At 28.8% G+C, this 13,657-nt stretch overlaps 1 protein-coding gene across 1 annotated transcript; it reads left to right on the top strand.

The window, feature by feature from the left end:
- The first annotated feature begins 11,360 nt into the window (after window positions 1–11,360).
- On the top strand, window positions 11,361–12,287 carry LOC114763151 (non-specific lipid-transfer protein 1). Its single transcript, XM_028952759.1, has 2 exons — window positions 11,361–11,771; window positions 12,058–12,287. The coding sequence occupies exons 1-2, from the start codon at window positions 11,431–11,433 to the stop codon at window positions 12,068–12,070; spliced, it is 354 nt and encodes a 117-aa protein (XP_028808592.1). The 5' UTR covers window positions 11,361–11,430; the 3' UTR covers window positions 12,071–12,287.
- The last annotated feature ends 1,370 nt before the right edge of the window (window positions 12,288–13,657 follow it).

Raw genomic sequence — 13,657 nt, 5'->3', positions numbered from 1 at the left:
GGTTCAACGTAATAATCGAGTTTGTTGGTTCATGATATGATTGATTATAGGAAATAGAAGCATTCTTTCTTCCCTTCTTTTGAATCATATTCCAGATTAATAATATATAAGAAGAAGAGAACCAGATTAATAAAGGCTGATTTCTGTGAACAACTCGTTCACATACTGAGCCTTTTTCTGGTCAAGCAATTTGGGTTTTACAATTTGGTGTATGAGGAATATGAAAAATGAATTTATGGCTCATTAAGTAGTAACTAAAAGTTTGTTTTAGAATCGTATAGAGCAGAAAAACACAGCCCACATAATGAAATCATCACACTCAAATGAAGCTATTTAAATTTGCAAGTCAGTTGTGATAATGAAAGAAAAGGAATTGCCAGTTAAAACGATAAACGCAACCTGAGGTATACGTATAAAAGGTTTGAGACTTTGAGCAAACTGAAACCACTTGATTGAAGTAGGAATGCCCATTTGTTATTTGGAGTTTCTTGCATTGGCAGTGATAATAGCAGAACTGAGGCACTCCCAAAGCCCTTATGATCTAGTGATATAAAATGTTTGGGCAAACTGAAACTACTTGATTGACAAGAGAGGCACTAATTGAGGATCATTGTGGTCATACATAACACCACAGCGTTTAATTAAGGATGTTTTGGGGCAAAAAATAAATATTTCTTCCGGTTCAAAATATAAGCATTAAATTACTAATTCACACAATTTAAAAAGTTAGTTGAAGTTGGTTAACGACAATAAATACGTAAAACAATGCAACTTATTTTCCTAGAACATTCTTTAGGATAAGTGGGAGAGAGAATAAGTAAGGGGGGAAAAAAGAGGAGAGTGACATATAATTAATTAGAGGTAAAAATAAAAAATATATTAAATGATTAGGCAAATCCAAAGCCATGCTTATGAAAAAAAATTAAACCCATTCAAAGATTTGATACTTATATTTTGAAGACTGAATAATAGTTTTTTTTTTGCGTAAATACAATGAAGAATAGATTTAATTTAATTGTGATTCTTGAATTGTTGGGCTGTAATGGAATATTGTTGGGCTAACATAATGGATCCACAGGCTGAGTACGTAAGACACAAAACCTCCAAAACAAGCATACATTATCAAAGGTTTGTGCCAAAAAAACAAAGGGGTATATTATTAAAGGTGATGAAGGATTTTTATTTATTTTTATTTTTATTGGAATTACAGGCCAAATATGTCAAATCAATCTTACATTATTTACAGGCATAATACATCTGAGACTTCCAACAGAGTCAATGTATTACTTCTCCGGTCCTAAATATAAGGCCCTTATACTAGTATAAGGCCCGAACATTTAGGACCGGAGGAGTATTATGATAGAGTATTAAATTAGATTTGTTTTTAATTTGGATCAACTTTGTCATGTACCCTTTTTTTTTTGTAATTCAGCTCTCGTTCTATTTTGTTAGTAAAATTAATCAAAATAAAGAGATAAATCTAGAATTTTTAAATCTAAAATTAAAAATTATCCCTCTATTCCTTTTTTGATCTCTATTCTTTTTTTATATTCGATAAAATTACCCAATTTACACATACTAGCTAATAAAATGGATCTCACTATTTTATCCCTTCCGTCATCAATTAATGCTGATAATTTTTCTTAATTTTATTGATTTGCCCCCACAATGGGTTAAGTCTTTTTATTCATTCATAAGGGACCTTTTTAAAAAGAAAATTTTAGTTCTAAAAATTTATAAATTGTCTTAAAGAGAAAAAGAAGAGCAGAAAGAAGATTGACGGAGCATATTAACTTTTTTCCGGCGGAAAAAAAGGAATAATTAATTTTTGTACAATATAGGCAAAATTGTCGGCGGTGGCAAACTGGCAATTCAATCTGAAAAAAATTTGAGGTTATTGAAGATTCCAATAAAAGAACGCATTTATTGCCTGGCAGGTTGATTTATTTATTACCACATTTATGTACTATTCTTTAAGTAAACACCACATTTAGTTATATGTATTTATAAAACCTTAAAATTCATTAACTAATTTATTAAAACATATTTATTGCCTAGCAGGTTGATTTATTTAGTACCATATTTTAATAAGTTTTTAATTAGATGTACATATTTTAAAAATTAAACAACATACACTAACATTTAATGTGGAGTAATAGAAAAATTATTGATAAAAAAACTTTTTTTTATCTTGTAATTAGAATCAGATGAGTATTTTATGGGCAAAACTTATTTTTCTAAATATTATTTTTCATCCTAGATATATAAGCCAATTGCAAATGTTTGTTTTAATTCTAAATATAAAATGATAATCTATTTATCTCTCATATTAATTATTATTTTTCTCATAATATTGTTGTATGTTGCAATTAATAGTAATAGTTTTCAATGTAAATAATTGGAAGAGGTATTTAAAAAAATTAATACATATTTTATAAATAATTAATTTAACTAATTTTTTTTATATATATTGTTTAAACTTAAGACAATAAGGGGTAACAGACTAAATAAGTTGGGTATAAAATGAAAAATCACTAAAAATAGAGATAGAACATGCTCAATATGATGGGACCAACAAGTGTTGGTTCTAGCCAAATAAGTTAGGTTTCGGTTAAATGTCATAATTTGGCACTCAAGTTTATTTGTATGTAAAACATATATTCTACATGATCTAAATTAATTAAAATTTAATGTGGCTTCGGGTGCCAAATAATTTGCTAAAAATAAAAAAATTCACGAGTAGAGAGATTCTTGTGCTTTTTAGAAGGGAAAATTACTATAAATTTTAAGAAAGGGACATAATTCACGAGTAGATAGATTCTTGTGTTTTTACGAATGTCACTGGAAGTCCTAAAACAACAAAAAATTATAATGAGGGTGAATAATCTGTCAGAAAACTGAAGGATTTTAAAATGAAAATTTTAAAATACTACCTACGATTCTTAATATAAAGTCTTGTTTGACTTTTATTTTGGTCCTAAATATAAAAATCCAATCCATTTTATCTCTCATATTTATTTATTTATTTCAAGGTAAATCCTTCTAACAATGATAATTTTAGCCAACATACTTAATTAGCAATGATATTTTAGAAAGGACAACACTTATTTATTATAAATAATTAATTTAACTTCTTTCTTTAATCTCTTCAAATTAGTTAACTAACTCTTCTAATTAAGACCAGAAATAGTAAATCGTAGCAATATCCAAGCATATACACAGAAGACAAATTCTTTTGAAAACCATTAATCCTGGATTGAACTATGAGGTTGAGAATATGCTCTTGATAAAATACCAGAAAAAATTAACCGCAATCGAATTTTATCATGTTCTTAAAATGAAGCTGCTTGAAGGAAAATTTAAATCTCACATTACACATTTTCATGATTTATTTGCTTCAAAGTTAAGGGATTCGTATACATCAAACTCTCATAAATATCATATAACAGGAACCTAACCCTTGAGGCAAATCCCTACTGGGCAGGAAATTAGGACAATGATACAATTTATGAGCAGTTAGTTGAGAAAATATTAAGCATGCGTCACTTTCATAAAATGAAGTGAATAAATATAAAGTGAATCATAAAAATTTGTCAGCCAATTTTCATTTAATTACTCTCACTTTCAGAATATGACATTAGAGGGCCAATATTCAGATCAATATACGTTATATAAATATATATATATATATATATATATATTATATTTATATGGTCATTGATGGAGCCACTCGGCAACATATATTGTTGTGAAGTATAATCCTTTTTTTAATTTTAATACTATTATCTGCAGCCATGTACCTTTTTTAAAGTGGACGTTAATTATTTGTATTTTTATTACTTAAAGTTCGAATTGGGATATAATATATTATATGTATAACAAATTTGATAATTGAATTATAGTAAATTTTTGACAAATATTTTTATTAAAAATTAATAATGAAATAGAAAGATAATATAATTTCATTATATTGCTTCATCACCATGGGAATACATATTGTCAATTATATTTTATTTTTCTTCCAAAAATATTTTATTCAGCTTTTTCATTTGACACCCACAATCGAAATTTTAGTTATTATATTCTTGATTAATGTTTACAATTGTTATTTATTAATTCTTTAAAAATGTTTTCAATAAAATGTTAGTGCTTTTTTTTTTTTTGCTAAGTACAGGTATTGAGATAATTTTATTTAAGGCACTACCAAGTATCAAGCTCAAAATATGGACACTTCTCCTTGTAAGAATTCTAACCTATGTTATAAAATATTTAAAAGAATAATTATATTCATGAAATATGATGCAATGACATGCATGAATAATCATTAAAATATAAAGTTAAATAAATTTCAAAGAATATTTATATAATCAATACATTAGTGCACATAGAAAAATTAGCATGTAACTTATTCGTGTATTACACGTTGTTAGGAGTGAGTTGAACAACTGAATTTTGTGCTGATATTAATATTATTAGTAGTCTTTTGTATGAGTATATAATTATTAGCACTCTATATTATTTATAAGCTATTAATAGTGTAAATTATTTTTCAAATTGCGTGTAATGTATGGGAGAACGTATTTATTTATGCTAATAAAAGATTAAAAGTTCAATTTACTCCGTTACAAAAAACGAGATACAATTTTTGAGGTTTAATTTCTTTATCTTTTACGCTATGTTTGGTACGGGATTTTCGGAAGGGAGGGGAGGGAAGTTGTTCCCCTCCCCTTGTTTGGCTAGTGTAATTTTTTAGGAGGGGAGGCCCCTCCCCTCCCCTCATTTGATTAAGATGCTTTTTAAAAAGGAGAGGGGTTTTTCTTCCCTCCCCTTCCCTTCTAGCCTCCCCTCCAAAAATGGGGTTTTTTGGAGGGGAGGGGAGAGATAATATTTTAATTCCTTATATATCCTTTCGATTTGTTAACCTCTAATTAGTCGTAAACATTTCTATATAAGAGAGTCCTTTTAAGTATCTAACAAGAGGTTATTAAGATAATTGTCTCCAAAATTAGTGAGCATTTGTAAACTTTTTTTTCTCTTCTTCTAATTCCAAGAGGCCGCTGGTATTTTCTTTCACCTTCAGGGTCTTTTCTCTGATTGAAATCTATTACTTGTAACTTGTGTGACTGTGTTTTGTAAATCAAAATTGATGAATTGTATTATATATTTATAATTATATCTTAACAAAATAAAAAAGTGAGAAAATTCATTTAAATTTTATGAGGTTAAAATAGTCAATTTTTTATTAGAACAAGATAAGGTATTATTAAAATTGCTCCCTCCCCTCCCCTCCCCTCCAATCAATCCAAACAGGAGATCATTAAAATCCCTCCCCTCCTCTCCCCTCCCCTTTGTAGCTATCCTCCCCTTTTCTCCCCTCCCTTTCCCTTGATTAAAATTCCTCCCCTCCCCTTCCCTCCGTCGAGCCAAACACAGCGTTAAGGGGATGAGCTGACTAAACCAGGTGTCCCCTCATAATTAATTGTGGTCGGTGGCAAAAGCAATAATACTAAATGCAATCACAGGTAGGGTCCGTCCCATCTTACTTAAGAGATTTTTAGAATGATTGTTAAGACATTAAATCTATCCTAAATAATAATTTTCTTTAAATTTAACCAACTTAAATGATATTAATACTAAAACTTAATTAACAACAAGGATAAAATAAAAAAAAATCAATTAATGAGTTAACTAATAACTTATATTTAGGATTAAAAAATTATTTTTAAAAGATGTCTTATAAGAAGTAGTGCTTTGAGAGTAGCATTTTTTTTCTTTTTTCTTTTTTTTTTTTTGGATGAATCTAAGAGTAGCCTCAAATGTTATGAAATCCCTTTAAAAAGTCTTGCCTTTTTTGTGGAAATAAAGGTAAAATGATACTACCCGGTCCTTCATATATGACTCCGTTTGACTTTTTATTTGATCCTAATTATAACACCCCAATTCATTTTATCTCTCATATTTATGTATTTTTTTTCAAGATAGTCCTTCTAATAATGATAGTTCTAGCTAATATACTTAATTAGCAAGGATATTTTAGGAATGACAATACTTATTTATTACAAATAACTAATTTAACTTACTTCCCTAATCTCCTCAAATAAGTCAATTGGGTCTTATAACTAGGACCGGAGGTAGTATTAAGTAAAGATGCCAAGATACAATCTTATACTGTGTGTGAGAGCTTTATTTCCCCTCCTACAATTCTTATTAATATTACTATCACTAGTTATTGAGTTGAATGAAAGAAAAAAAATTAATTATTTTTAAAATTGAGTATCTGAATAATGTAAAAAAAATACATTGAGAGAGTATAATTAAATATGACAATACATTAATATAGTTTACATAAAAACAGATCAAAATGACAGAAAATCATCTAAATAAAAAAAACTCTGGCAACAAATATAATTGATATGTAATTTTTTAACTATTTTTTAATATGGGTTCACTAAATACCATGCCAAAAACCAACATTTAAAATGATAGGTAATGAGAAACATTTTGTGTTACACATCACTTATAAAATGAAGGGTTCAAGTGTATTTGTATTACTTTAAAAAATTATATTTTTAGAAGAGTTAATAGCACTTTAAAAAAGTTGTGTAGGAAAAAAAAACTTTAAAATATTGTTGTTATAAATTGAATTCAACCAGCAACTTCTCTTATGAGTGACCAGATCAGGAGCTAAAAAAAAAACACGGGGAGGGAATCCTCTCCCCTGTCTTTTTACCCCTCCTCTACGATCATTTGGATCAAAATTCAATATTGCGTCTTAAATATTTTCTAAAAATAAATATTATTATAATTTCACTTAAAAATACATAAATACATTTAAATTGTTAAAATTTTATGTCAACAGTTTATAATTATAAAAAAAATTTAAAAAAAATCTCCCTTGTAACATGATAGTCGGTTGAAATCAAATTTTAACCGTTTAAGTCTATTTATTTTTTTAAATTATAATGATCTTTATTTTTATAAAAAAATTAAATCATAGGAGGGGAAGGAAAATTTATAAGCAGCATGATTTGTAAAATATCATGATTAAATTACTTATAAACATACTACCTCCGGTTTTAATTATAAGAGCCAGTTGACTAATTTAAAAAAATTAAAAAAAAAGTTAAGTTAGTTATTTGTAATAAATAAGTGTTGTCTTTCCTAAAATATCCCCACTAATCTAGTATGTTGGTTAAACTATAATTATTAGAAGGACTATCTTAAAAAACATTTAAATGAATATGAAAAACAAAATAGATTAGGGTCTTATATTTAAGACTAATATAAAAATTAAACAGAAGAGTTTTATACTAAGTACAGGTAGTATTTTATATAAATTAAAACAACACTTCTCTATACCAGTCAAATAGATCGGCGAAAGAAGAGGAAGAACATGAATAGGGTTTGATGGATTAATGTTTAATAAGGTTAGGTGGGAGAAAGGGGAAAAGGTGGCTAATAATGGGATTCTCGAGCACTCCATTCCGTACGAATCGTACGGTTCAGATGAAGGCAGGTGTTGACAGCCACATGAGTGAAGAGACAGCCATTCAATTCCCCTCAACCACCCCACCCTTCATCCTCCCTCCCCTCTGAATCAGACCGTACAACTGGATGATGGCCCATTTATTGTTCATCTCCGCATGCCTTCATTTCGTTCGTCCACGTGGTCTTTCTGACCTTGTACTCCCACCATCTTAGTCAAACGACGGAGAGCATTTAGTTATTTTTAATACTTTTTCGATTCTAAATATAAAAGTTTTACGTTAATAGAAAGATTTTATATTTAAAATTAAAAGAATATAACTTATCCCAAAATTTATATCTTACTTTTAAGTATTGTTCTGTTTGTTAAGTTTATTATTTATAATAAATATAAGTTAAATTTCATAAAGTATTTTTTGAATCATAACTACTTTTAAATAAAAATCATCTTTAATCAATAGGAATGTTTTATAGAATTAATCACAAATTTAAAAGATGAAGTAAATTAATCTCTTTTAACAAAAAAAAAAGTAGTTTGATGTTTTATATTTATAATCAAATATAATTTTTTAATTAACTTTTATATTAAGAAACAGATGTAGTATATATTAAAAAAACATTTAAATTAAGTTTTTTATATTTTCTCCAATCACGTATGAATATGCGTGACAATAAAAATAAATATAAAAAATTTGATTTAAGTATTATGAATATATTAAAAAATGTAATGGAAGCACAATTGAAAAAACTGGGAACGGAGGAGTAGTAATTAATTATTTGATTCCCATGAATTTTATCATATTTTGTTTGTTAGATATATGTTATTTTTGGAAATTAAATTTATCTTAAAAATAACATTAAGTAATATTAATGACCCTAGCATCGGGAGTATAATTATAAGGCTACTTCTTGCTGGTCAAAAATATCATTATAAAAGCTACTTTTAAAAATAATTCGGGAGAATTCAAAAAACAGAAAATAATCATCAGTAAATTCTAATAATGAGCGATAGTTGCCATTTAGTATTTTTAAGTTTGTCATTATAAGCCATTCTATTATTACTAAAAAAATTTAGTAATTATATTTTTATTTGAGACTTGACAGTAATTCTCCCGAATAAATATGAAATACCGGAAAAGCAAAGCTCCTTGAAGGTTTAATGGGTAAATTATTCGTCTAGTGTTATTTATAAATTATTTTCAGCATGTTTCACACAGGTTAAGAAAAATCTTAAATCTTATTAATTTTTATTTAAAATTTAAAAGCTTTTCAATTTTAATCCTTATTTAATATACATTATACCTCATGTAAATAAAGTGAAATGCATTTGTTAAAAAAAAGTCAAATACAATAATAAATGAGAGATAAAATTGTACATCCATAATAAAAAAATTTCTAAACATATCATAAATAGGATTAAAAAATACGTTCTTTCTCTCTCCTATAAATAGGACAAGAGGAGTACTTTTCAATATTATTTTGTTAACCTGAAAAAATAAATAAATGACCTATTTCGTGAGAAATTCCACTTCCCTCATTAGTTTTCCCATACCAATGGATCCCCAAGTCATTCATCAATTTAATATTCTCGTTAGACATATTTTATTTGCAAGTAAATTATATGAAGGTAAGATGACAGATAAAAAAAAATGGAATATATGATATTCTAATTTGGGAAGTCAAAGAAACTTAATGAGAGAAGGAAAATCCTCCTCAAATTGGAACTTTAAAATCCAGTAAAATAACAAAAATGTTCTTTGTTTTTTTTATAAAAAAAAAACCTCAACTCCTCACTAGTGGTGAGTAGCCACCGCTAACGACTAGCCACTAGCAGCCGGTAGCTACCGCTGGGCATCGATGCTAACCACTGGTGTGGTGGCTGCTAGAGTTTTTTTGTCACAGTATTTTTTTTTTTACATGGGAGAATATTGGTTCAAAGTGGCAGGGGTGAGATTTAATCCATTAAAAACTTCTTAACTTTATAATGCAAATAAAAATATAAGTTGACTCTTTTACTATGATTTCAACCTGTGACGACAATTTACTCGAGGATGACAAGTCTTAATTGAGAAATAACAAGAAAGTTGTTTTGTTAATATCAAATTTAGATTTTTTATTTCTGAATTAAGACTTGTCATTTTCAGGTAAATTGTTATCACGAACTGAAGTCACAATAAAAGAGTCAACTTATATTTTTGTTTGCATTATAAGATTAAGAAGTTTTTGATAGCTTAACGGGTTTTTTTTTGTCAACCCAAATGACTAAGGGGTTGTGGGATCAAATCCCTCCGTCCCCAATTTGAACTAATATTCTCCCATGTAAAAAAAAATACTATGACAAAAAAATCTATCGACAGCCACCACACCGACCGGCGATAGCGGGGCTGAGGTTTTTTTAAAAAAAATACAAAAAGTATTTTTGTTATTGCACTGAATTTCAAAATTCTAATTTATTTAGGAAGAACTTTTCTTTGTTAATATATTTCCTTAACTTCTCAAATTATAATATTATATATTCCACTTTCTCTGTCATTTTCCCTTACATGAATCTCCTTGAATTATGGAAAAAAATTATATACCTATTTTTTTTTTCATGTATTCAATTTCAGTTGGGCCTCAAAGGGAACTAGTTTTTACTCAGTGGTATACACGGAGTTATTAATTTTTTGTTTTGTCCGAGGGCAATGAAAGGTGACGAAAGAAAATTTTTAAAGAATTAATTTTTTTTTAAAAAAGAAGGATCAGGAAGGAAGACGATATGTATATATATAACAAGAAAAATTAATTAAAACTTTCAACTCAATTTCTCCCATTTCTAAAAATCAATTTTATTAAAATATTTCTTTCCTCCATTTTCGTTCAACCAAATAGAAAATGAAAACTAGGAAAATTGGCCATATTTCTCGTGTGACATGTATATTAGTGATTAGAAAGTAGAAATAAACTAGTCATTCATATACTACCTCTGGTCTTTATTATAAGGCCTCGTTTGACTTTTTGTTTGGTCCTAATTATAAGACCCCAATCCATTTTGTCTCTCATATTTATGCATTTTTTTCTAAGATAATCTTTCTAATAATGATAGTTATAGCCAATATACTTAATTAGTAAGGATATTTTAGGAATAACAACACTTATTTATTACAAATAACTAACTTAACTTACTTCCTTAATCTCCTCAAATAAGTCAACTGGGTCTTATAATTAGGACCGAAGGTAGTATTTCATAAAATCTACTTAACAATCCGTTATATTTTATAATATGTCATCCTGTAAATATCAAAAACTTAAAAATATAGGCAATTTACTTTATTCTACAATTTATTGCCTTTTACATATATTAAGAATCGAAGCAATAATTATTTTATTTATTACTACCTCCAATCCTTAATATAAGAACTAATTGACTAATTTGAATAGATTAAAAAAACTAGTTAAGTTAGTTATTTGTAATAAAGAAATATTATTTTTCTAAAAATATTCTTACTAATAAGTATATTGATTAAAATTACTATTCTTACAATGACCACTTTAAAAAAAATAAACCTAACTTTAAAAATAGGCATAGACTAATGGATTCCAGCTTCAGATCTTGCTTTTAATTTCCAGTCTCTTTCAATTGACTCTCTATATCCCAATCTTCTTCATAATCAGATTTCACATCTAATTTCCATAAATCCCACCAGCACCAAAATGAATATGTTAATGAACTTTTTAACTTGATTTTTTTTTTGGGGCCAACCAACAAATGATCGCAAATCAATCTTAATCACAATTAATTCTTATGAACTCACAGTGATCCTACCTTATCGTCCTCCTTCCTACCCAACACAAATTTCTCTATATAAACTCACTCACACCCTTCACCACAAAGCAACCAAAGCAATTCGGAATCAAAGAACTTTGTGTAGCCGCAGTATCTGTCTTTCTTATTTGCTCCCAACAATGGCGGGTCTCATGAAGGTGGCATTCATGGCGGTGCTCTGCGTGGCCCTGGTGGTTGCACCCATGGCGGAGGCCGTTACCTGCGGTCAGGTTTCCAGCAGCCTGGCGCCATGCATCGCTTACCTGCAGAAGGGTGGCACTCCGGCGCCCGGCTGCTGCAACGGCGTCAAGTCCCTTGTCGGCGCTGCTCAGACCACCGCCGACAAGCAGGCTGTCTGCAACTGCCTCAAGGGTGCCGCCGGTCAGGTCCCCGGACTCAACAATCAGTATGCTCAGTCTCTTCCTTCCCTCTGCGGGGTCAACATCCCCTACAAGATCAGCACCTCCACCAACTGTGCCAGGTATATACACATATCTAACCTTATACATATAAATATATATATGTATATATACACCCATTTTCCTGAGATTCATCAACTCTCATGTTTTTTTCTGATGAGCAAGACGCAAGTTTTAGTGAAATAACTAATCTTTGTTTTGATTATTATGTATACCTTCATCATGTCGTTAGTTATATATGTACTGTTTTAAAATATCATATATGAGTTTGTGTGTGTGTGTGTGTGTGTTTTGTATATATTTGTGTATGCTACTAACGGCGGTGGTTTTTTGTATTGGGAATTGCAGCATCAAGTTCTGAGATGAAGATATGAAGGAGAAAATAGGAGTACTAGAGAATAAAGGAGGGTTACTACACAGTGATCAGTGCGATGACTTGAAGACCTTCCACAACTTAGTTTCGTTTTATATATATTATTATATGTAGCTTTAGTTTCTCTATAGTTTCGTCGTGTAATATGGCTTCTCCCTTGTGCCACTTTACATAGTATATATCCATATCCTACTTTTAACCTTTGCTTATGCCTTGTTAATTATTTTATCCCACTAATTACTTGATATATTTAGTAATTAAAAATATCAAACGATAACATGGTATAAGAGGTTATAGCTAATTAAATACAGTATAAAATATTTCTGTACATGACAGTATTTGATCATCAAACCACAATACTTATGATCTCGTTCCAAACGTCATTAACCACTTAAGTCATATTATGAAGTACTAAGAAATCTAAGAAATAAATGTAATCGTTGAAAAGTTTTGACAATAAATAAGCAAGACAGACTTATTGTCATTTTTCATGACTATTCGCTTATTATGAGACTTTTTAGTTGTTGTGAGACTTGCTAATAATGGCATTCATTTTTTTTAAAATAATGGTTTGGATCAAATATAAGTTGTTTATAAGTGCAAGGCTTACAATCTAGTAATTTACAAAATTTTGGATCATTCTTGTATATAACTCTTCGATCATTCTTATGAAACTTTTTAATACTCTGGATCAAATGAGAAGAATGATAATGCTTTGAATTCGAAAATCTTAAAATGTTGCTTAATAAAGACCTCGTTCATCATATACAGGCATCTTTAAAAAACAGGAACAAGAATATATGTTCGCATATAAGCTGAAAATCTAGGAAGCTTGAGAAGAAATTCCTAAATTGGGATCGTTTTCAATTAGTCATTTTTCATATTCATTCTTTAATTTTAAAAATATCAAAAGCTAAATTGAACAAAAAATGTACAGCACATACAAGTTGGGAATGTCAAAAGAATATATAGTAACTCTACTCCTTAATATAAAATTTAGTTAATTAATTTGAAAAAAAACTAAAAAAATTAGTATTTATATTTATCATTTTACTCTAAACTACTCTATTTATCATTTTACTCTAAACTACTCCTCCGGTTCTAAATGTAAGACCCTTATACTATAATATGTGCTATGATTAAGTTATTTTTTAATTTTTTTTAATTTTTTGAAATTACTCAATTGGACTCCACACGAGCATGAACTTGGATTCCGTCTGTCTATATAAAAAGAAAATTACTCAATTTAAAAAAGAACACTTTTTTAAAAAGAAAATTCTCCTTAATTTAAACCCAATAAAAAGCTATTGGGTTATAAGTGTTGTAAATAATGTGTGTGAGTGTATCAAAGGAAGAGTCGCAAAGAGTCCCAAATTGTTGGGAGTTGTGCAGGTCCAAGTAATAAATAATCTTGGGCAACCAAATGGGCCAAGAAGAGGAGTGGGTTCGCATGCATAATGCGCTACCACAGACAAATATGAAAATTTTTCCTCACCCCCTGTGCATGAGTTAAACGCGGTACTAGGCACTCTTTATGAAAAATATCTGTCTAATTAATCCACCTCCTTAATCACC

Source organism: Neltuma alba, unplaced genomic scaffold (assembly GCF_004799145.2).
Source record: "Neltuma alba isolate B1F8T4 unplaced genomic scaffold, ASM479914v2 tig00011259_pilon, whole genome shotgun sequence".
Classification (NCBI taxonomy): Eukaryota; Viridiplantae; Streptophyta; class Magnoliopsida; order Fabales; family Fabaceae; genus Neltuma; species Neltuma alba.
This window is presented reverse-complemented; position numbering and strand designations above follow the sequence as displayed.